At 36.4% G+C, this 24577-nt stretch overlaps 1 protein-coding gene and 1 pseudogene across 3 annotated transcripts; one reads left to right on the top strand and one right to left on the bottom strand.

Annotated features, from left to right (window-relative positions):
* The first annotated feature begins 8129 nt into the window (after window positions 1-8129).
* LOC147403631 (peroxidase 9-like) lies at window positions 8130-14055 on the top strand (annotated as a pseudogene). The gene is made up of 5 exons (XR_015177540.1): window positions 8130-8570; window positions 8773-8950; window positions 9283-9297; window positions 13112-13283; window positions 13643-14055. The product of XR_015177540.1 is annotated as a peroxidase 9-like (transcript).
* Window positions 14056-14347: 292 nt separating this feature from the next.
* LOC147403630 (G-protein coupled receptor) lies at window positions 14348-23826 on the bottom strand. Of its 2 annotated transcripts, XM_086439276.1 has the most exons (18): window positions 23726-23819; window positions 23221-23289; window positions 23037-23128; window positions 22036-22074; window positions 21850-21903; window positions 20097-20171; window positions 19756-19821; window positions 19590-19632; window positions 19005-19050; window positions 17750-17843; window positions 17606-17658; window positions 17358-17442; window positions 17142-17244; window positions 16965-17057; window positions 15771-15837; window positions 14992-15058; window positions 14809-14862; window positions 14348-14684 (listed from the first exon to the last, which is right to left on the bottom strand). In XM_086439276.1, exons 2-18 carry the CDS (start codon window positions 23285-23287, stop codon window positions 14550-14552), a joined length of 1233 nt encoding a protein of 410 aa, XP_086295402.1. In that variant the 5' UTR covers window positions 23288-23289; window positions 23726-23819; the 3' UTR covers window positions 14348-14549. The 2 variants fall into 2 exon arrangements, with proteins under 2 accessions (XP_086295402.1, XP_086295403.1); XM_086439277.1 differs by lacking the exons at window positions 14348-14684; window positions 14809-14862; window positions 14992-15058 and adding an exon at window positions 15095-15218 and having other exon boundaries at window positions 23726-23826.
* Window positions 23827-24577: the final 751 nt, after the last annotated feature.

The following is a 24577-nucleotide window of genomic DNA, read 5'->3' as shown; positions in this document are numbered from 1 at the left end:
CTTAGAACACCCGACTAATCCTCAGGGCATATGCAACCCCATTCCCCCACCTCCCACCCCACCAGATAATTTTTGAGATAAATCCCTAAAGATGATTTTTAAAGGGGGATTTGAACTCAAGACCTTTGCTGTACATTTAAACCTCCCATAATAAGATTTTATAAAAGTTAGGCAACTCTCGATGAAGTCTTAATTGCTAATGAGTGCATAGATTCTATAATTTGTGTAGAGATCCATGAGTTGGTCAATAAATTTGACATGCGAAGGGTCTTACGATCAAGTTAACTGAGAGCTTCTAGACTACTTATTGGGTAGGATAGATTCTGAGTTGAAGGTTAGATGCTAAATTTAATTTTGATATAATTAATAGTTTATGTTAATTACTTTAGAGATATTTATCTCTCTGATACCAAGGTTTTAGGTGTGGGGCCTAGGGCTATAAATGGATTGAGTCTAGGTCAATCCGATAAGGATCAGATTGGACCCCAAACTGATCCAATAAGAATTGGATTGAATCCAATCAAATAAATCTGATTTGATTTGCAAAATATATATATAAATTTCATATTTGTAATCTGTTGAAGTGTCAATTTTCCTCCACTTTTAAATGTGAGATACCCTACTTGTCTTCATGACTCTCATGTAATTATAAGTATAGAACGTCTGATCTATTGGTAGTCATAGTGATCCAAATAAGTGAGGTTGACTCTTTTGCTAGCATGATTTGTCGTGGTTTGGACAATAAAGTAAAATCGTAAATCCTACCTAACACTTTAATGTCCTGTCATAATCAATCTGATCGAATGATCCAAATGATTCCATAATCCAAGGCAATCTATAGTTTACTGGTTAATCTTTTAGGATTTAGCCTTGAGTGTAATTCAACAAAGACTCTAGAAAATGGAGACAATTTATTTGTTTTGTTTTGTTTTATTCTATTTTTATTGGGCACTCTCGTAATTAACTTTCTTTTTTTGTTCTACGTAAAGGGGATCTTTTCCATCTATAATACTTAAAAACAGAAATTATGGAAAATTTAGACATACCTCTCCTTCCTTTGATGAATATTTGAGATACACCCAATATTTGCAAACTGATGACATATCCTTTGATTGTTGGTTTTCTACGGAAGATGAGCAAAAATAACCCAAATGTCCTCATTTTCCACCTCTAGTAATTGGCACTTGTTCTCTATAAAATTTGATTATCAACATGATTTTTTTTTCTTATTATTTTGACTTTTAAACCAATTAGGATAAAAATTAAAAATCTAATTAACTTTGTCAAGTTAACTAAGAGTTTACGATAATAAGTTTTTTTTAGGTAAAAAAATTAAATCTTTGAAAAAAAAAATCAAGAGTTTCTATTATAAAATTGAAGCTGAGGGTATTTGAATCATTTTCCAGCAATCTCTCATAGAGGACTATAAGTTAAAGTGTTATCTCAAATATTAACCAACATCGAATCCAGAAGTATGAAAAGCGATTTCTAGACTTGACGGTATGGAACTAAAGCCAACAGAGGGAGTAGGCATACAACGAAGCTAACAATAACATGACTACACTACATGAAACTACACTTTAAGGTACGTACTACACTTTCTGTTAGGCCTCCGCCTTCACCTTTGTTTTTTAGCAATTCTGTGACGAGACCATTCCAAGTCCCTGATCGAATGTCAGGCAATATATCGAGAAGACGGTGCTTCAAGACGGATTTTGAAATCCTCTTTAAGAGGATATCCCTATAGATCCGAAGAAAGAAAAGATCTTTGTCCCTCAGTCATTCTGTTTCCTCTCTTTCAAATCTTACTCTCACGTAAGGAACAAGATACAGTCATAACAAGAACAAAACATAAATCATCCAAAAATTTAAAAAGTTTATAATATTTTGATAGAACTGTTGTTTTCACACCAATTTTTATTAACGCCACATCAATTCCTATGTAAATCACCAAAGAATTGAACATAGTTGGTGTGGCAATAGAAACCCTAGTTTAAGTAGGAGAGAGGATTCGCTTGGTTGACCCTAATGGCTATGTTGTACACGACTTGATCGGATAATTAACCCATGAGTACAATTATTACATCAACATCATCTGCTTTAATCATTGTTGTCGGTGATTCGGTGTATCGTACTTAAAAATTAAATAGTTCTCATATAAGGTGAATGAATGACACATGGACGGACTGTTTGAAAATAGGTTATCGATGACTCGGTGTATTGGACTTTAATAATATTAAATTGTCTCATATCAGGTAAATAAATGACACGTGGTCTGCTTTGAAAATGGGGTTAGGGTTGGAGACCTGCCCCCCTACTTTCTGAAACATATTTGACTATTTGAGGCGAATATCAAGTGCCAGAGAATATTTGGTAAATTTGCTTTTTTGACTAATTTTATTAGTTAACAAATATATATATATATATATTAATGAAATGTGGCACAATCAGACTGTCTAATCATACTTTTTTAAAACAACTTTGAGTTTGATTGAAGCAATTCCCCTATAGTTTCCTCTATAAAACAAAACATGCAACGTTACGAAAGGGACGTAATAAGAATCATGATTGATGATTTGGTTGTCTTGGCTCAGTCACGAATCAACATGACTCTAACGAGTCGTCTCGATGGCTCAAATTATTATTAATTTACTTTTAAGATGAACCTTAAAGAAGAAGTAAAGAAGAAAGTAAATTGCGATAATGATGTCTAATCTCGTTCACAAATGATATTGAAATGACACGATCACAAATTATTTTTAAAATTATGATCTTGATGCAACTTTGGTATGTATATTGTCAGGTCGAACTTGGAATCTAACCCAACTCCAACTCAGGTTTTAAGTTACTTTACCTAAATCTAACCCATTTTTCATTCTTTAATGTTCAGCCCAAACCTAGTCCAAGGTACTTAATACTCAAATTATACCCTAAAATAAAATTGGTTCATATCTGTTGCAATTATCGGACATGCCTATTTGTTGCAATTATATAACAAAAATCCCTTATTTTATCAAGTTTGTTATCGAACAAATCTTTACTTTATGAATTAGGCTAGCATAACTAGATTAATAAGATTTCTAATCTTACAGAGGATCTTTAGATTCACATGGATTATCAAATTTGGATTTGAAATTCAAAATCACATACTTCTGGATGCCCTTAGTAAGAAAGAGATATAAATCATATTTTTGGATGCCATAAAATTGATGCGATTAAGATCCACTCCAAGGTATGTTGAGTAATAAATTAATGCATCAATTTGAATTTTATGACATGGATCCTTACTTCAAGGTCTGATGAAGTAACAAACTTGATAAAGTAATGTTCCCATGGAGTTGTTAGAATTCTAGGAAATTTTTGTAATAAAAATGCAATAGTTGAGTTTGCCGGGTAAATCTCTCTTCAATAAATTTGATTTGACTAATATATATATATAGGATAGCGTTCAATGGCTAACTTTTTGGCAAAACATTTTTCAAAACATGAGTTAGAAGTTTTGGAATGGGTTGATTTTTGGTGAGGATGATCTCTATGGTGAGGAGATCATCCTCACCAAAAATCAGCCCATTCCAAAACTTCTAACCCATGTTTACAAGTTAAAAAATTGTGGATCGTCCATTTTTTGTAAATTATTTTGATGGGGTTAGAATTTTTGGAATGGGCTGATTTTTGATGATGATGATCTCCTCGACCAAAAATGTTTTGCCAAAAAGTTTGCTAAAAAGTTTGCCATTGAACATGACCCATATATACATATAGGGTCCCGTTCAACAACAAACATTTTGGCAAAACATTTTTCAAAACATGGGTTAGAGGTTTTGGAATGGGCTGATTTTTGGTGAGGATGATCTCTACGGTGAGGAGACCAGTCTCACCAAAAATCAGATCATTCCAAAACTTCTAGCCCCAATTTACAAGTTGAAAAATCGTGGATCGTACATTTTTTGTAAATCATTTTTTATGGGGTTAGAAGTTTTGGAATGGGCTGATTTTTGGTGATGATGATCTCCTCACCGTAGAGATCATCCTCACCAAAAATCAGCCCATTCCAAAACCTCTAACCTATGTTTTGAAAAATGTTTTGCCAAAATGTTTGTTGCTGAACATTTCCCATATATATATATATATATATAAGTCAAGCTTGGTACAATTTTAATGTTAAAAATTATAAGTTATAGAGTAGCAAAATATACATATTGATACAAATTTTAAATATGAAATTATTTAATGAAGAATTATAAAATATATGAAATTAATACGTGTATCCAAAAAAAAAATACTACATCTAAAACTATTGTTTTTATGCGAAGTTTAAACATCCTATTATTAATTTGTTGTAGAAAATGAACCAAAAGAGATTCAACTCAAAGTAAGAATCATTTTCTTTAAAATGTTATTCCCTCCACACTCCAAAGTGTAAGAAAACTCAACTTTTAAATAAGATTCTAAAGAATTGTTCGAGGATACAATAGTCAAATCTCCATACTCTTGCAAAAGTTGGTAATTGCCCAAACAACTCAATCAAATTACTTACCAAAATGTAATAAAAAGAAGAAAGGTTTATAATCTTTGTATGTAGGAAAATTATTAAAATTATGTACTTTGAGACCATAGATTTATTTTTAGGAAAAATTACTTAAAAGTACCATGGACAAAGAATTTTTTTTCTAATTAGTCCTTGAGTTTTGGGTGGTTGCTTGATTGTTCATTTAATAAATTTTTTGTTTCTTAATGGTCCCTCAACCTCATCTCAGCTTATAATATTTTTGAAATACCCAAACTACCCATTTTTTCATCTTCTTCACTACTTAGATTTTCCAACAACGATTCCAATCATTTCGACGATTTTATTTTTATTATCGTAAACGACGAATGGAAATGATATATTTCTAATTGTGGACATTTATATGTATTTTTTTTTTTTCGACGATTTATAACAAAAAATGAAGAACACAGTTGAAATTCAAAAAAATATTATATAGTGTTAAGCTCACCATTTTTTATTTATTGTCGAGTTCAACTTGTTTATTGTCAAGCTCACCAATTTATATTGTTGAGTTTGACAATTTAAAAAAAATTGTTGAACTCGAAAACAAAAAAGGAACCCACCAGTTTTCATTTGAAACACTTTTTTTGTCATTTTGGAATGTTGCAACCCTTCGTTAGACTAACATCAACTATTTTGAACATGAGCAGATATGATTTACCTAAGATCAAAGCCCTTAAACCAAAGGCCAATTCCTTCGAGCATGATTAAATCTATTTGATAAATAATCATTTCATGGTCAAACCCCTTTGCTCTAAGATTCAGATCCAATCAGATTCCTTGCAAGCTATCCAAGTCTTGAAGGGTAGGTGGAGTCCCCCGTGGAGTGTTATTTACGTGGTCTTTGCTATAAGGAACTTGCTTCACAGATTTAACGAAGTTTCCTTCTCCCACGTCTTTGGAGAGGTCAACAGGACTACCGACATACTTGCTTCCTATCAGAACAGCTTAAATTGTACTTAATTAGATTGTGAGCTACTCTCTAATGACCTTATTTCTGTTATTTTTCACGATGCCTGTGGTGTCCCGATTATTCGGTTGTAATTGGTATGGGTCTGCCTTAACCCTATTGACCTTTTTAAAAAAAAACAAACGTTGCCTATATATTTTCAATGGAGCTCTCTTACTCCTTTCATATGTGGAATTATCTTTTAGAAGTTAATTTACAAACTTAGTAAACGTAGGATAATGCCCGTCAACTTATCAAGAAAACCATTGAGCACAAGATATAAAAGTTTTAAAAATATGATGAGACGTAATCGAATTTCTCAAGCAAGTACATCTTGTTTTTATTTTTTGGTTTGCCTAAATGTCATAATAAATTAGGTGAATCTAATGAAAATAATTAGCACACAACAAATATTGGGCCCACAAATTTATTGGTACGTGATTCATTGTATTCCATGAATTCATAAGCATACTGCTTCAAGGAACGTAGCTGTTAACATAGAGCTTAATGATGGATATATCACCTCGAGAGATCAATATTTTCGCAAAATTTCAGAATGAAAAATGGATAGAAGCTGTAAATATTACATACATAGTGATCATAGCCACCTTTTACAAAACGATTGAATCGAGTTAAATGAAGACATGGCTTTAGATAGAATTGAATGGAGGAACAAAATTTGTTCAGCGGACTTGAATGATGATGAATATTGTTTCCATAATCATGATTCATGTTTGATTACAAGCAAGATAACCATCCTTGATTTGAGCTTATGACTTGGAATAATTTCAACATTAACTACTGAAAAAAAAAAAAATCAACTACACTAGGGATTGGTGTTTGGTGATTTAGTAATCTTAGTGAGAACACGTGTCAGCATTTGGTTGCATCTTTCATGAGTGAAGCCTTCATGTGCAAATCTTACCTGCTTTTGAAAGCTAGTTCTCTTTGAAGAAGTCAATTTCTTCAAATTTTTGCTCCATGTTAGCTTCTTCACCAACTTGGTAAACTTTTGAATAAGTCAATTTAGCATAAATAGATATTTACTCTCTCTCACTCTCTCTCTCTCTCTCACACACACACACACAGACAAGTCATGTGTGGAGTGTGGAGTGTGGAGTGTGGAGTGTGGACTGTGTTTTGACTTTGAGGTAAGGCTGTCAATGGATCTGTCCGTAGCAAGGTCGATTTGGGACCAATAGACCTGAACCGGTCCGAAAAGATTTGATTTGGATGATTGTTGGGCTTTTATATTGGAGCTTGATAGTAGGACCCAAAATTGATCCGATAACTATTGTATCAAGTCTGATCGGATCAAATTCAATTTTATATACAAAATATAAATAAACTCCATCTGTTCAAATAGAATGTGTATAATATGACATACATCCTTTCTAACAATTTATCCAGACCCAATCAGATTGAGATACGGTTCATCCAAAACTAATACTTATTGGATAGGATCCTTATCAAAACCCAAATCCTTGATCCATAAGCAAAGTTATCAGATTGGATTTTGGGTCTGATCCGATCCCTATTTGGAGGTATGTGGTGGTCCGTGGTCACTTGAAAAGACGGTTAAATTGATATGATTCAGATCGGATCTTAGTATTTGGATTTGAATCCAATTAAGTAATAATTCGGATTGAGTTTGGATCTGTTCCAATCTAACTTGATGAACAACATTTATAAAACACATAATAATATTTTTCACATTATCAAATTGGTTCCGTATCGAATCAGTTCCTTCTCATGTCCCAAATACTTGATCCATAACCTAGCTACGTTAACGGATCAGATTTGGATCTGATCCTATCCATTGACAGCCCTAAAATCATGTTAATACTTAACAGAGCTAATTAAAGGCCAAAGCTACGTGCATGAGTTCTTGGAGCAGGTAAAACCAAAACTTAAAAAAACATCATAATCATTAACAAATGGAATGAGTCAGCTCAGTAATAATAACAATTAAAAATACACTGAAGTCTAGTCAGAAATTTGACCAAGTGATTAGGCTATTTTTAATAATTTTCTAGAGAACAATTTTTACTAATTCATTTTAGAAAATTAAAAATTATTTTAAAATACTTATAAATTTAATATATATTTATTCGACTCAGCACTTGTGAGTTGTTTGATGGATATTACAGTAAAGTTTTCTATTTTACAACTATGGTTTAAAACACGCCTTCGCCTACAGAATATTAGTCAGCCAAATGGGGTTGGGGAGATGAATATCACAATAACCACATAATATTCCATTTTAATAAGGAAATATTTTGTCTGATATTTTAAGAGTGTAAGACAAAATTTCCCATAACTGGATTATATAGCATGATCCCTTCAAAAAATCCAAAATAATAAATAAAACCCATTAAACAAAATGGGCCAAGAAATTGACATGGTCATTGCAATCTCTAAGTTATTCTGAGAGGATTTGGTAGGGAGAGCAGCAGTTTTGAGCCCTATAAATAGAAGCAAATACCAACCCAACATTCTCATCACTAAGAAATTTCACTTATAATCTAAAAGACACCTTGAGAGCTTCTTTGAGTTCCATCATGGTCATGGCTATAGTTCTCCTATCTTCTACACTTACCATTGCTTATCCAGGTTTCAATTTTAATTGGGGTGGTGGTGGTGGTTACGGTGGAGGGTATTTTGTATTGGAATAATGTCGTTTATTATTAGTTTTCTATCTATTTCTATGTAAGGGCATTTATGTTTATTCATACATTAGTTAATATAAATATCTGCCTAACTCTCATTATGAGACTCGACAATTCTCTTTTTACAATTCTTCTTGGTATTAGAGTCTTAGGGACCCATCGACGACTCCTTGGGTTCCTCCACTTCGATTTTAGGATCTTGAATATCTGCCAAACTCTCATTATGAGACTTGACAATTCTCTTTTTACAATTCTTCTTTTTGATCTTTCCCCGAGTTTTTATCAATATTCATGTTCTCAAGCTAATGACATTGTCATGTTAGTCCTGGAGAAGGCCATTGAGAAAGAGCCTAGGATGGCTGCCTCTTTGCTTAGGCTTCACTTTCATGACTGCTTTGAGCAGGTTTTGCAAAATTAAATTATACTTATTTTTTTATAGAGCATTTATATTGTTACACCAACTTTCTCTATAACACACCAAACAAATGAAATTAAATACGTTTTTAGGTTAAGGATAGTGATCGAGCAAGAAATCGAAAGTTGAGTGCATTAGATGATGATGATAATCGAAGCAGTTTTATTAACTTTCAAATTATGGGTTTCAGGGTTGCGACGCATCGGTGTTGTTGGACGACAGCTCAACAATAGTAAGTGAAAAGGAATCGAATCCAAACAGGAATTCTATTTGAGGATTAGAAGTTATTGATGAGATCCAGGCTAAGTTGGAAGAGGTATGCCCCTCAGGCTGTCTCTTGTGCAGACATTCTTGCACTTGCAGCCCGGGTGTAACGGCCACATCATCTGTCACCTAGAGTTAGGTGTAAGCTCGCCCCGGAGCTACCCGGGAGCACTCATGTAACAGTATGTAAGGCTCGTTATGAAGCCATGTCAGCCCCCGTACCAGGGCATATCTGTTAGCTTAGGGTACGTGTCAGCCCCGTGCCAGGGCACACTTGTTAGCTTAGTGGCATTTTCGTAATAAGGGAGTATGACCGGCCTCTACTTTTGATGTTTCCTTCTGGAAATCTAGTAAAGACTTAGCATACACTTTGTAGGAAGGGTGTCAGTGCTATCCCAATCCCCGGCCTACACCCACGTTGTTGAAGCCCTTGAAGCCCAGCTCCGTGGAGGTCTCGCGTGTCATAGGATCATCATTTGCTTGTAACGCATCTATTTGCTTTTATACCGCGTTACACCGTGTAATCAATATTATATCAACAAAGTTGCCTTCGGGCTTTATCTCGTGTTGCCTCATTTACTTGTTTGCTAGCTACGTGTGTGTGGTGTACGATCATTTTACAGGCTTGCAAGTGGATTTGACCCCCTTGCGCCGCACGACCCCGCTTCGAAAGAATAGGGCCGTGACAGTTGGTATCAGAGCAGCAGTTGTTTGAGCATAGTTGGTATTCCCCCTAGCTATTCCCCGAGATTCCATTCAGTTCACGCGAACGATGGCAAGAGGAACTACTAGTACCGCGGACCAACCCGCTCCAAACACACCACCACCACGTACAAACAAGGAACGCATCGAGGTATTGGAGGAAAGGATAGGTATGCTATCCGGTATTGTTGATGGTATTGCGCATTTAGATGATCGCCAGAGCACGCTGGAGGAAGGATCCGAGACATTCAGAGCTAGAGTGACAGCCCTCGAGGAAGATACCCGAGACAGTCTAGCTGTCTTACAGGAACAGATTACAGAACTCACTACAAAAGTAGGCCTCCTGGTCCGCGCCGTCGGTAACGAACGACCTACCAATAGTGATGCTTCTCCCTCGCGCTTGCGAGTCCCTGAGCCACGTACCTTCGATGGTGTTCGCGATGCGAAAGAGCTCGAGAATTTCCTGTTCGACATGGAGCAGTACTTCCGTGCAGCTCGTCCAGAATCCGAAGAGGTAAAAGTAACAATTGCTTCTATGTATCTTGCAGGTGGCGCCAAGCTATGGTGGCGGACAAAGTACACCGAGATGGAAAGTGGCCAATGTTCCATCGATACATGGGAGGACCTCAAGAAAGAATTGAAGCACCAGTTCTTACCAGAGAACGTGGAGTTCATTGCCCGCAGAAAGTTGAGGCAACTCCAACATACAGGTACAGTTCACGAGTACGTCAAGCAGTTTTCCGCCTTGATGCTTGATATCCGTGATATGTCAGAGAAAGACAAGCTGTTCTCATTCCAAGAAGGACTCAAGCCTTGGGTTCAGACAGAACTCCAACGGCAACGTGTGGAAGATCTCGCGTCTGCAATTGCAGCAGCCGAGCGGTTGACTGATTATACTCCCGCGGGAGGGAGCCAACAGTATGTACATCCTCAATCGAAGGGTTACTACCAGCAACCTGAGTACACAAAGAAGTCTTCGAATGGCAAGAATGGAAGGCATAGAAAGAGTTCCAGTCTGGGATCATCACGGAACTCCTCTCCTTCACAGAGCAGAAGTACCTCGCCAGTCAAGAGTCGTCACAAGCATGGATGTGTTTTGTGTGGTGGGCCTCACAAGACAGTCAAGTGCCCACAGCGAGCCAAACTGACTGCACTATTAACTTCCCAGAGTGACCCTAGTCACGAGAGTACGAGTGGGCGAGATTATGAAGATTCTCCTCACATGGGAGCCTTGCATCTTTTGAATGCAATGAAACAGACATCTGAGACTCAGAATAGCCGAAAACGGAAGGGTCTAATGTATGTCAATATTGAAGTTGGTGGGAAGACCACCCAGGCAATGGTTGATACAGGAGCTACTCACAGCTTTATTACCCCTGCAGAGGCGAAGCGTCTCAATATCCGGTTCGATAAGGGTTCAAGCCGTATGAAAGCTGTAAACTCCCAAGCCACTCCTATCCAAGGTTCGGCCAAGTCAGTGTCCGTCAAGATAGGTACATGGAAGGGTAAGCTTGATTTACTCGCAGTTCCGCTCGATGAGTTCAGAGTTGTCATTGGGATGGATTTCATGCGACAGAACAGGGTTGTACCGATGCCATTCGCCAACACCTTGGGCATGCTAGGTGAATGTCCAAGCTTTGTTCCCGTCTCCACAGGCAAGGAAGAGGGAAAGTTAATTTCAGCCATTCAGGTGAAGAAAGGGTTGAAGAAAGGTAAGCAACGGTACCTTGCTTCCTTGAGAGTTGAAGCCGAAGAAAAGGACCATAGTTCAACTCTCACACAGGTTACACAGGTTTTAGCAGAAGTTGATGATGAGATAGCGAATTTGCTTCCGAAGACACTACAGCCACGTAGGTCGAATGATCATCAGAATGAATTGCTACCTGTTGCCACACCTCTTATAGAGAGGCCTTACAGGATGAATCATCCAAGACTAGCTGAGTTGAGCAAGCAGCAGTATGGGACTTCGAGACGTTGTATCGATTATCGAGCAGTGAAGAAGATCACCATCAAGAACAAGTATCCTATCCAGCAGAGTGCCGACTTGTTTGATAAGCTTGGGACAGCCAAGTGTTTTTCAGAGTTAGGTCAGAGATCAGGTTACTGTAAGATTCAAGTTGCAGAAGAAGCCCCTCAGCCATTTAGTCAGAGTGTCAGCAAGAATTGTGATGTACCTCAGAGTGTTGTCAGCGTCAGAGATTCAAGAGTCACAGGAAAGTTATGGAACGGACCATGCAGACTACTTAGATTCCAGCTTGATTTTCCAGGCAGTGTACATCAGCAATCAGTTTGGCCAACGGAGAGATTCAGTTCTGCGTTGGAGTATTTTAGGCATCTTGCCAATGCCGATCATCCGAATTGGGCGAATTTGTTCAATTCCACCATTCAGAAGAACTCTTCCTCCAACAAGAGTACTTTTGAACTTATATCAGGCCAACAGTGTTTAACTTCTCACACTATTGTTTCAGGCTACAGGAGACACAGTCCAAGGACGTACAGGTTTGCTAAACTCTGGTTACCGTACAGGTTACATAGCATCTACTCTGTCATCCATGCAAGAAGTCTCAAGCCGTACCAAGCAGATCAAGGAGATCCCGCGCGCAGCATTCCAACACGTACCACTTCTCATTCAGCTTTTCAGCCAGAGCGTGTTGTCGACAAAGTTTTTGAAGACGTCATTTCAGCAGCAGTTCCATCCAGCAACAGCAGCAGCAGCACGTGGAGTACTTCGTCACACAGGACATGCCAGAATTTGAAGCTACACAGGAGAGTGCAGAGAACCTACAACCTTTCAAGCAGCAGATTGAAGAGTTCGCCAGGTCAATGCGACGAGGACGTCTGCAGAATAGGTGGGGGAGACTGTAACGGCCACATCATCTGTCACCTAGAGTTAGGTGTAAGCTCGCCCCGGAGCTACCCGGGAGCACTCATGTAAGTATGTAAGGCTCGTTATGAAGCCATGTCAGCCCCCGTACCAGGGCATATCTGTTAGCTTAGGGTACGTGTCAGCCCCGTGCCAGGGCACACTTGTTAGCTTAGTGGCATTTTCGTAATAAGGGAGTATGACCGGCCTCTACTTTTGATGTTTCCTTATGGAAATCTAGTAAAGACTTAGCATACACTTTGTAAGAAGAGTGTCAGTGCTATCCCAATCCCCGGCCTACACCCACGTTGTTGAAGCCCTTGAAGCCCAGCTCCGTGGAGGTCCCGCGTGTCATAGGATCATCATTTGCTTGTAACGCATCTATTTGCTTTTATACCGCGTTACACCGTGTAATCAATATTATATCAACAAAGTTGCCTTCGGGCTTTATCTCGTGTTGCCTCGTTTACTTGTTTGCTAGCTACGTGTGTGTGGTGTACGATCATTTTACAGGCTTGCAAGTGGATTTGACCCCCTTGCGCCGCACGACCCCGCTTCGAAAGAATAGGGCCGTGACACCGGGGCTCTACTGTACTGATAAGAAACATAGGAATTTAAATCCTATTCCTTGGCAATATATATAGATATATGGGTCTCAAGGGGCATATTCTAATCAAGTTGTGTTGCTATGGTTAAACAGAGTGGTGGACCTAACTGGGATCTTCCATTAGGAAGGAGAGACTCAAAGACAGCAAGCCTCAGTAGTTCCAACAGCAACATTCCTGCACCAAACTCAACTCTCCAAAACCTAATAACTTTCTTTAATAGACAAGGCCTTGATGAAGTAGACCTTGTAGCACTCTGCTGAGTTGGTCTCCCATCCCATTATATAAATTACTTCTCTTTTGAGGCAAGCAAACCCTATAATTTTCAATTCATGACCATGGTTTTAGAACTCGGCCTAGTCCAAGTCTAACCGGGTCAAGTCAGAACAGACTTTGACTCTACCAAAAGCTGGTACAAATCACCGAATCTTTCTAAAATCTCAACTGGTTTTGTAAACTCAGCCATGTCAAACGGTTTGGGAGGGTTTGACTCATCCAAGTCGGACTGCAATGGCCAGGTCTACCAGGAATCAATGGGCACCAATCCGACCCGAAAAAAAATCAGTTTTTAAAACCATGTCCATGACACTTATGCATTCAAAGTTTCAATCTTGTTTTTCTTGAAGGGAGTCACACTATTGGGGTGGCAAGATGTGTGGCCTTCAGGCAGAGACACTACAATCAGAACAGAGGTAATCAACCAGATGTGACTCTAGAGAGCACTTACTACAACGGTTTGAAATCAGTTTGCCCTAAATCGGGGGGTGATAACATCATCTCCGCCTTGGATTTCGCCTCTCCTGCCAAGTTTGACAACACCTACTTCAAGCTGATATTGTGGGGAAAAGGGCTTCTCAATTCTGATGAAGTGCTGCTAACAGGGAATGGAGGGAAGAGAATGGAACTGGTTAAGAGTTATGCAGAAGACGAGGGTCTCTTCTTCAAACAGTTTGCAAAATCAATGGTTAAAATGGGGAACATCAGCCCTCTCACTGGCTACAATGGAGAAGTTAGGAAGAATTGTTGCCAAATTAACTAATAAACTGAGCTGCTATATTGAACCCTAGTGTCAGGAATTGGGTTTCTGTTTTTTCCGTAACCAGTATCTGTAATTGGGTTTCTGAATCTCCTCATTCGTAACCTCCTTGAATGTTGATTGAGTATGTCGTTTGTACTCTTAAGAATGAATCGGGTTGTCTTATTTCCCCTATGTGTGTGTGTGTGTGTGTAGGAATAACTCTAAAAAGTCCGTTGAAGATGATTATTAGAGATTCCCGTATTAAGAATGATCTAATTTTAAAGCCCAAGTCCCCAACAAGAAGTACAATTAATGACAAAAAATAACCACTAAATATGATTAATTGTACCAAACAAGCCAAATTGCCAGGTAGAAGAGACTATTATAACAATGTTAATTCTAGAATAAGTGGGTGATGGGTCCTAACAGTTGATGAATTCTGATAATCTCTTGAGAAAAAAGTAGAAAAGAAGTAATGGCAAAACTTAAAATCTGATAGTTGATTCAGATTGAATTTAGATCGAACCGTATTTTCTTTCACTGGTTCTCTGTGTTGCTTGAGAAGAAACGGGCTGGCGTTCCCACGAGGCTTGATTAATGAAGGTGCTGTTAAGGTCCTCTACTCTCGAGTAAGCTCCTCCTCCGCTAACCTAGTTTTTTGGAAATTAAAAGATGATAACCATGTTGGGTCCGAAACTACGAGATTAGAAACCTTAATAAGCCATAATAGATTCTGAGAAATAGAGTTATTCTGTTGAAATTAACACCACTTACAGCTTCCAAACAAGCTGATAGAATTGTCATGCCTGGCAAAGCATCGAACCCACGCTGCAAATAATAAATTCAAAATAAAAAATTGTAGACAAGGTAGTCCATGATATCTGAAAGCTGCAAAAACCCAACTATACTGCTTTACACACTCATGTAATGATGATAAACATAAATCAGACAACCAACCTGGTGTTCCACTCGTGTCTTATAAACGAATCCTCCACAACAAAATAGTGTTGACATCACGATGAATCTGCTTGGTGCCGATATATGCAAGCATCACGACCAAAACAGGGAATAAACAGAATGGTACCAAGATTCCAACGAAGTCCTAACAATCAGTTGTTTCTTTATAACCTACAGAAGACATATATGATGCATCCAGCTACATCATACACAATGCAGCTTACATCCTACACAAGGCCCAAAAATTAGTGTAGGGTATATTGTTTTCTGAGAGCTGCTATTGGCCCCCCCAACTTTTACTTATTACACCCCAATTAAAAATAAAGAAATAAGTGAACGATTGAGAACAAGTAGAAGTTGGGTGCCAATAGAAGCTCTTTATATGAGCCTATTGTAAACCACTACTGAAATTATTTGAACGTGTTATAATGTTGAGATAATAATTTGAATCAAAACGTTGCAATGTTTGAATAGTGTGTTTTAATCTTTTATTGGGGTGTGATAAATAATTTAAGAAATTGGGGTCTAATAAGTAAAAGTTGGGGTGCCAATAGCAGCTCCCTATTTTTTTATTTTTTGTATGGCTAATATGAATCATGACCACATATTATATGGTCCTAATTGATGAGTTGGTAGATCATGTGTAATGTACATGGCAGTGGGGCTGCATTGCATACAATACATCTGCTAGCATCATATATTCTCCGCAATCTACTTCAGGGAATCACCTGAATATATAATAGAAAACAAATACTTAAAAGATGGTTGAATATGCATACATGCAAGAAAGTACTCCAAATGTGGCCCATCCTCTTGTAGCATCAGCTTTATTATCCTGTTTGTATTCTGCAAATTTAGAAAAACCAATTTAGGGTCTGAAGCACATCGAAATTGAGACTTAATGAAGTGGAAGACCACTTAAAAGTAGAAGATACAATAACTTTAGGAGTTAAAGATTGATTAGAAATTAGATGGCAATAAAGGAGAGACTAATATCAGCACTAGTTCCCAATTAATTATATCATCTCCCCCAACCTCGATCTTAGAAAACATGCCACAAAGACTTATTGTATGACAAGAATCTCTCTTGTAATTTCAATTAGAAGAATCAAGAACTTCGGAAATAAAAAAAATCAGTATGTGGCGATGCCAGACTTGGATGATTAACTTCAAAGACTCATCTGTACCAAGATGAGCAACAATCATCCTTGTAAAACCCTTTCTGAAGGAAATAAAATCATTGAAAAGGATCAGTAAAGCTAAGGACTTTCTGGATTTAATGAAATAAAATCTACGCCAAACACTCATCTTGCAGATACTGCTAAAATGGCTGAAGCATAATGGGGACAGAATTTATCTTCACAAACAAATTTATATAATCATACCCATATAAAATTCCTAACAAATCAATGATTTCTTAATTATATATACTTTTTTATTTTTTCAAAGATATTTAGATTATTTAGGTTAACCATCCAGCAGTAACAGTGAATAACTCATGCAGGTCATTTATCAGATCATTAGAGTTTGCTCGTGCCTACGGCACGGTCATCCTCTTTGGGAGTTAAGCGGGTAAAAGAGGAAAGACAATAAAGTTGTAGAGTTATTATTGGAAAAGGGGTAGAAGGGTAAAGTTGGAGGAGTATTATTGGATAAGGTAAGAAGAGAGAATAGGCAATAAATTTGAAGGAGTATTCTTGGAAAGGAAGGAGAGAAAAGGGAATAAAGTTGAAATTGTTCATCAAGATGTGTGCAAGATTGATTCTGAACTGCTCTTTATGGGGGATAAACATTGGGGGCAGATAACCGTTGTATTTTATTATATAAATTACATGAATAATGTAGACCTTCAGCACCATTGAGATCCCACAAAAAACTAGAACAGATCAACGAGACCAACCTTCACCAAAACTTAAAAGAATGAGAGAGAATAGTAGGGATGCTCAATTAAGGTGATGGAAAATAGAACTTACCACACATTTTAGTAAGAGTGAACTCAATGGACTCATATCCCTCCACCGGGATAGAAATGGCAACTTCGTATGGAGTATCTCGGGCCTTCTCACCTGCAAATAGTTCAAATGGAACTCCAGAAAATTGTGCACCATGGAATAGATAAATATATCAGAACATCTCATATCAACCCATACATCTCCAATCCACAAACAATACAGTTGGTGACAAAGTTGTTGGTGGGCTCCCACTTGCCCCTGAGCCTGATAACTTAACCTCTAGGCCTTTGTTTGGATTAACCTGTTACAAATAAAAAACAAGAACCAAAAATTAAAATTAATAGAAGCATATAATAAGTATATATCAACCGTAATGATGTCCAACCCAGCTGGAAAGAACAGACATATAGTTACCTTAATAACAGGTTTACCCACCAAACTGGAAACAGTAGAAATTGCAGTCATATAAAGAGAGACATGAGTCTGTTCAGTTCCAAAGCTGCAAAATTTGAAAAGTCTGAGATAAGTATGGCAACAATGATAATAGATTAATAGTAGAGTTCCTAACATTAAACCTGAATTTCTTAATCGAGAAATAGAAACCTGGAAGTTTACGTTATTCAATCAATGAAGCAAAGATAATTGCGTGAGATATCCTATACCTGAATTCATGGTGAAGCTTTTCAAAACCCAACTGAGTCATTCCATTGTAAACCTACAAATCCAAGGAAAGAAATGTATCTCAATGCCTATGAAGGTTACATTTCAAACTTGATAAAATCAGCCACAGCAACTTGAGTTCTTACCAATTCCCATGACCGGGGATGAAAGCCAACAGTGAAACCCTCAAATACCCGGGGACCTTGTTTCTCGCATGGAATGGCAAGCTCAACAAGAACCCTGGATTCAAATATTAGAAACATGAGTACATCCGTAGAACTTGAAACAAAGAATAAATTAGTTAATATAATGTAAAAGAAAATCGATTAATGATAGGTGCACGATAGAAAGCAAGATAGTTTAGGAAGATAACAAATAACTAATAAAATCGGTTGGATAATGTAACATAAAAGACTAACACTAATTGCATGATACAAAGAAAGATGGTAAAATAAAACTAACATGCAATTAATAAATCAGCACATTTTTTGAAGGTGCCGTCTTGCTTAGTTGGTAAAGTCTATGGATGGTAATACCCTAGACCTGGGTTCAATTCCCGCATCAGAGAGTTACTAATCTCACTAAAACAGGCCTATCGATTAAAATATATACAATAAAATATGTCCATTATTATTTTTTTTTAATAAGTAAATCAGTCCATTAGCATAATATGAAAGACAATAGACAAAAAGTAGTTGCATAAGGCCCTGTGGTCTGTGTTCCTCCACAGACCATAGCAACAAATTCTATTCCTAGAAAACTTTTTGACAAACAAAATTCCAGGGGAGGGGGGATGCACACTATTTTATAAGAAATCTATAAAATGTAAGTTTTGTTTATTAAATTCAAAATGAATGTATCGTAACTCCACCCGTGTGGTGTTTTACACAACATTGCCGGTTCCAAGCCCTGATAAAGGATGAGGATTGCATCAGGATATTATTTTGTAGCTTCTGCCAATCAATTTCTTGAGGTATCATGAAACTTTTTGGTGAATTTTTCTAAGTGGAGTCCTCTTCTCTGCTGTTTCTATCAAACAGAAAAATAAAATTAACGAGACCCTTAAGATTCTTTTTCCAATGATGAAATTAGTGAAATTAAAAACCCTTCTAATAGTTGTGAATATCTCAGAGAGCTTCCATTTTTGCAAGCTTTTCACCTTATTTGTAAGTATTTAACGGTCTCTCTGCAGAAAGGCTCATAAAATATTCAAATGACACGTTCTCTTAACTTCCAAAATTATGAATCTACAGCAAAATTTAAAATAATGCATTAATAGTAAAAGAAGCAGCAGTTATTCAAGATGGAACAAAAGGTTACCCCAACATTACTTGGTAAATGAAGAACCCATGATGCATAATGAAATAATAAATACACATTTAGTCTGGATCAAGAGAAAACCTGCACGTTGACTCGGATGTTACACTGCATATGCAGCCAAGTTCACCTGACAGAAGCAACCAATATATACCTAAAGTTGTGAGCTTTCAAGTTATAGAGCCTTTAGATGTGTGATTTGACTGCAAACGATACCTTAGTCTACTCTGTACCAGTAATTGAGTATGAAAATTTTTAAGTCTGGTTTAAGTTCCTAAAATTGCATTTTAATATACGGCTCTGCTTTTATACTTCAGCTTAAAAAATTGTTGATTCTATGAAATATAGAAGAGGTGGGGGAATGCACATTGTTAACAAGAAAAGAATGACATCCATAGCAAACTCAAAATTGTCAACGAAATTAAGTGAAAACCTCTTCTGCATTTGTAAAAAACAAGAAAAAGAATCATGACTCCAAAGGATTTCAGCAAATATATTGTTTTGGCTTGCAAAATGGTGTTAGTTTTGAAAGTGGAAATGGACTACTCAGCAATCATTCATGATATTTAACTCCCGAAATAATGAATCCCAGTGGAGCAAATATATCATCTTAACTACTGCAGCAATAGGAATTATAAACATAAACCATAAAAGAGAAGGCCCACACACCTTTACATGCTCCACTCAAACAATTTCCACATATAATATTTACCTGAAATTACATAAAGATGTCACAAATTTATACATAATTCAATATCAAGAAGGTCAACACACAATATTACAAAGTCAACTGTATAAATTTCTTGTCAATAAGGTAAACTGTTAAAACCCCAACCTGAGCAGTACGCCCCATTTTATCAAAGGTTTGCTCACAATTCATCAGGTCACCATTGTAAAAACCCTGGAGTTGCAGAAAATATTGAATTTCTTAAGACATTAAAACTTAAAATTCAAGTCCTAGAATGAAGAATGTCAACACATCATCATCATCATCATCATCATCATTATCACCAAGCATTTCCCAAATATTGGGATCGGCAACATGAATCACACTTTTCTAGACAAGATTCATTCATTTTTCAATCAATGTTGATAAGCCAATATAGAGAAATACATACTGTACTTTTGTATAAGTACAGTTGAAAATAGTTTAGAGTAGGACCAATCAAGACTTACTTGAACAAAGTTCACATGCCCAGAGCCAGCTACAAAATAGTTGAAAGTATCAAAACGACCAAAATCAACATATCCCTGCCCAAATATAATACATTCATACACATTGAGAATTTGATTAGATTTCAATGAACATTAACGAAAGCATTAAGTATTTGTTCATGAAGCAAAAAAAAATTGACTAGGTAGCATTTAAATCATGCATTGCTTTAAAATTGTTCTAATATGTGGTTTTCTAGGCCCTGCAAAGACACTTTGTATCCTAAAATCGAAAACCATGGCACATCAGAAGCTTGGGAACTAGGTTGGACCATCCAGTCACTACCTCTGTACCAAGATGTGACAACTCCTCATAGGCTGCTTCTGATACATGTCAGATTTTTGTTTCCGAAAAACCCACCAGAGACTAAATTTGTTTATTCTATTATTTGTTTTGTATTCTTCATATGTTATTTATATAGTTAGATGTACGCATGTTTGCTTATCAATATTTATATCAGGTCAATGACGCATAATTATCCTTTGGGTCCACTTCAAATGATGCTCTTCATTATGCACTGTCATTTAAGCAAAAGTAATCTTGTGAGGGCACATGGAGAGGAAACTACTGGATTCCCAGTTACAACTGGCCTAAATCCAAGATCAACTTTGAATTCATATTTGTTTGCTCGAGTCATATGCAACAGTGTATATTGATGTGTGTTATTTACAAATAATGTATTATTAGTTGATGAGACTATAAAGGGATTAAACACAAAAGCAGAATTACGAAAAGAGATGTGGAGTCCAAGAGCTTTAGAATAAGTATATTTAGGAACGACACCCAAGAAGAGGCACCAATAAAACTAGAAGGAAAATTTTATAAGACGTAGTAAGGCCAATCATGCTTTCTGGAGCTGAATCTGAGTGGCCAAGATTCAAGAAGTATCATGTTAATAAATAGAGTGTAACATAGATGAAGATATTGAGATGGATGAGTAGAAAGACTACAAAAGATAAGATAAGAAACGAATGCCTTCGGGAAAATGTAGGAGGGACTTCAATAGGTGATAAACTAAGAGAAAATTGACTGAGATGGTTTGGGCATATTCTACAAAGGCCGATTATATCCGCAATTAGAAGTATTCAAGTTTAAGGTCCTAAAAAAGTGAGAGAAAGACCCAAAGGAACATGGATGGAGAAAGTGAAAGCATATATTAACTCACTTTCAATAATAGAAGACTTAGCTATGGACAGAGTAAAATGGAAGAACAAGATTCGTTTAGCCAACCCAAATCTTTGGGATAAGGCTTTTTTCTTGTTGCTGTACCAAGAAAAACCAAGTACCTTATATCATATGCCACTACAGAATGAATATGAACTGCACCTAAATCACTAAGAGCAAGAACCATGGTGCTGAAAACTGAAGTTTTTGTGATTCACAAAAATAGAAAGTTGTAAAAGAATCAGAATAAGTTGAACTGATTCAATAGATAAGATTTCTGCTTTTTTCTTATCATAAGGAGTTAAGGATATCGGTTCCCTCCTTAGAAGGGAGTAGGGAAAGTAAGCACATTTCTTTTCTTTTCCAGAAAATTTAACTTCTTCCATTTCTGACTTTACATTTACTTTCCTTAGATAAAGTGAGAGAAACCCTAGTTGAAGCAACAGGTTGCCAGTGTTATTAGGATAGTTTTAAAAAAAATTCTTAAACATACTACTTAAACAGCCAAGAATAAGCAACGAAAAATAGGTGATAAATGGTGATGTGGATTACCGTCTGTGACCTACTCTCCACATCTTTGCAGAATCGAATGACTGTGTCAAAGTCCTGCAGAAAGGGAAATGCCATAATCTCTAAATCTTTTGGGCAAGAAATTAAAAGAGAAAACATATATATTTTTTTAAAAGCACATTTGCAAAACAACAATGTACATTTGTTACATATAGTGGAGGATGTCACCTTCCCATCATATTCAAAAGGATGGCCAATCCAACTAGTCTGAATTGAAGCTTAGAAGGAAACAATTCCATGGAAATTGATAATTCAGAATTCAAATTGAAGCCACTGTCACAGTCTACTAGGGTCATTACTGGCACATTTAGCTTAGAAGCAGAGGGGTAAAGGCCCACCAATCAAATCCCACATAGAAGCTCTCTTGTGCAAACATAATTGATCAAATGATTGTATCAATCTGTTTTAGGACATTATTATATAAATTGCAAATTAATGAAACACATTGGATAGTTAATAATTTGCATCTATGTAACAAAGACAAGGATACCAGTGCCAATGTCTGAAACAAAATGTTAGACACACTAACCCCAGCATAGGTGGGAACCAAAAAATGTAAGAACTCAAGTGTGGTATGAAGCATACGGAAGCCCAGAAAACGTAGGCACTGAGATTATCAAAACAATTATTCCACAGCAAATCTGACCCAATTTTTGTAGGTTCATATGTCATCGCTCCGATGAGTAAGATGAAGAAGTGTACTAATATGTGTACGAATATTTTGAATAAGATTTGTCTGAAGAAGTGTGTTAATATGTGTCTGACACATGAATAGAAGTTTCCAAAAAGAAGTGACCTAATCACAGAGCTCTAAATTGGTTAAAATTTTGGCACAAAAAAGGAGACAAAGTGTCCTAAGTTCGGACTCACTAAATGGTGAGCACCACCCATTACATGCAAAGAATTGGGTATTAGTTTGTCCTGAGTATTGTCCTTTCTTAAGCTACTCAACTAGTCGATGATGGGTGTAATCATACCAGCACTAATGCATTGGATCCCACCAGAACTCCGCAATTAAAAAAAGAGGGCTTCTATTGCTACACCAACTTTTACTAACAGCACTTACATATGAGTTGCGGTGTTGTTAGCAAAAGTTGGAGTGGTAATAGAATCTCTCTGAAAAAATTCTCAATAAATAATAATCAATGATATACAGTGTTGTAGGATACAAAATCATATATGTGACTGGTATTATCAAAGGCGTAACAATTGGAACTCGGTACCACAATCGAAGAACCCCAATGTACTTGGAGAGGGACAACTGAAAAAAAAAAAAAAATCATATAAGAGAAGACCAATTCAATGGAAATAGAAATTCCACATAATAAAAACAAACAAAATAGCAAGACTTACATACAAATAGGGTTATACCCAAAAGGTTGAAATGATACACATCCAAAGGGTTTCCCTTGCTCAGCATTTCTGCCAAATTATGTGACATTTTAATGAACCATAATAATTCAATGAGCTTAAAATATTACTAGAATTTCTACAACATTGCTTGATTTAACAGAAGATACGGATTTAAACAGAATTGAATTTTACAACATTGCTTCTCAGCTTTATTTCGAAATGGATTACAGCAACATCAATATCAAACGAATTTAATCAAATAAAAAGTTTAGGTAGAATCCAGGGTAGATGGAATCAAAATTTCACGTATTTCAGCAAAAATAAATAAAAAAATCAATCCAATAGATATACCAGTACGTATTTTTTTTTTCTGAAACAAATATAAATAAATCTTTTTAGATAATTAATTAATTTGGGGAAAAACGTACTGTAGATTCGACAGTGTACACTAGATTTAATTTGTGTTTTTTTTGGATCAAATCAAAGAGGCGAATGGAACAAGTACCTCAAGAGTTTTTCCGACTCGAAGAGGAAGAAGTTGCAGTCTTAACTGTTAGATTTTTCCTACTCGCTTCGTATTATTTGGAGGTTGGTAAAATTACAAAATTATCCCTTGGTGGAAAAAACTCTCTTACAAACCTGGACACCCAAAGACTCGGCCATTACTTGCCTCGTGTAATTATATTATTTTGGTTGAAAATTTCATTCTTGGAAAAAATGTTGTCGTTAAAAAATTGAAACAAATATTCCAAAACCTGGGCAATTCTTCTGAAACAATCAAAGTTAATTTTGGGATGTTATATTACCACTCCAATATACTGTAATCATATTTCACTCTAAATTTGAGGTGTCCCTTGGTTTTGGTAAATAATTAGAATACTTCTCCATTTTTCGAATTAATGAAATACTTTCTTGACTTCGGTCTTGCAATAAAGGCTAACAAAAAATGACCAAGACACCCTCATCTTCAATATTAGATACCTTCATTCTTTTCTCAAAAAAAAATTCCATTTTCTTCGAGGTCTAGGATAATTTTTATTTTCAACTTATTGAACCTCTCTAAATTTGTCTCCAACCATTCATCTTAGACTTATTGGCAAAAATTCCTTAACTAATTTTTATTTTTCAAAAATCTATCATCATCAACCTCTCCTAAAACCCTATTTTGTTATTAAGCTTCGATGGTGTAAAGAGTTAGACTCCTTAGATTGAAAACAAGGGTAACACATTTTATGTCATAAATTGGAGATGATAGGTTTTCTTTTTTTCTTCTTTATTTTTTCTTTTTTTCTTCTTTGGGGGGGAGAGGAAGTAGCAAACGAAGGCATTTCAATTTGATCTCAATGGGGAGCGAAGA

Source organism: Akebia trifoliata, chromosome 4, assembly GCF_017979445.1.
Source record: "Akebia trifoliata isolate Shusen 1 chromosome 4, ASM1797944v1, whole genome shotgun sequence".
Taxonomy (NCBI): Eukaryota; Viridiplantae; Streptophyta; class Magnoliopsida; order Ranunculales; family Lardizabalaceae; genus Akebia; species Akebia trifoliata.
This window is presented reverse-complemented; position numbering and strand designations above follow the sequence as displayed.

Coding starts and splice junctions, on each gene's coding strand:
- LOC147403630 (XM_086439276.1), bottom strand. CDS start 23,287: ATGCTGAGCAAGGGAAACCCTTTGGATGTGTATCATTTCAACCTTTTG. Junction 17,844..19,004: donor ACATCCGAGTCAACGTGCAG/GTTTTCTCTTGA, acceptor ATTTGAATCCAG/GGTTCTTGTTGAGCTTGCCA. Junction 15,059..15,770: donor TTTGGAGTACTTTCTTGCAT/GTATGCATATTC, acceptor GGCACCAAGCAG/ATTCATCGTGATGTCAACAC.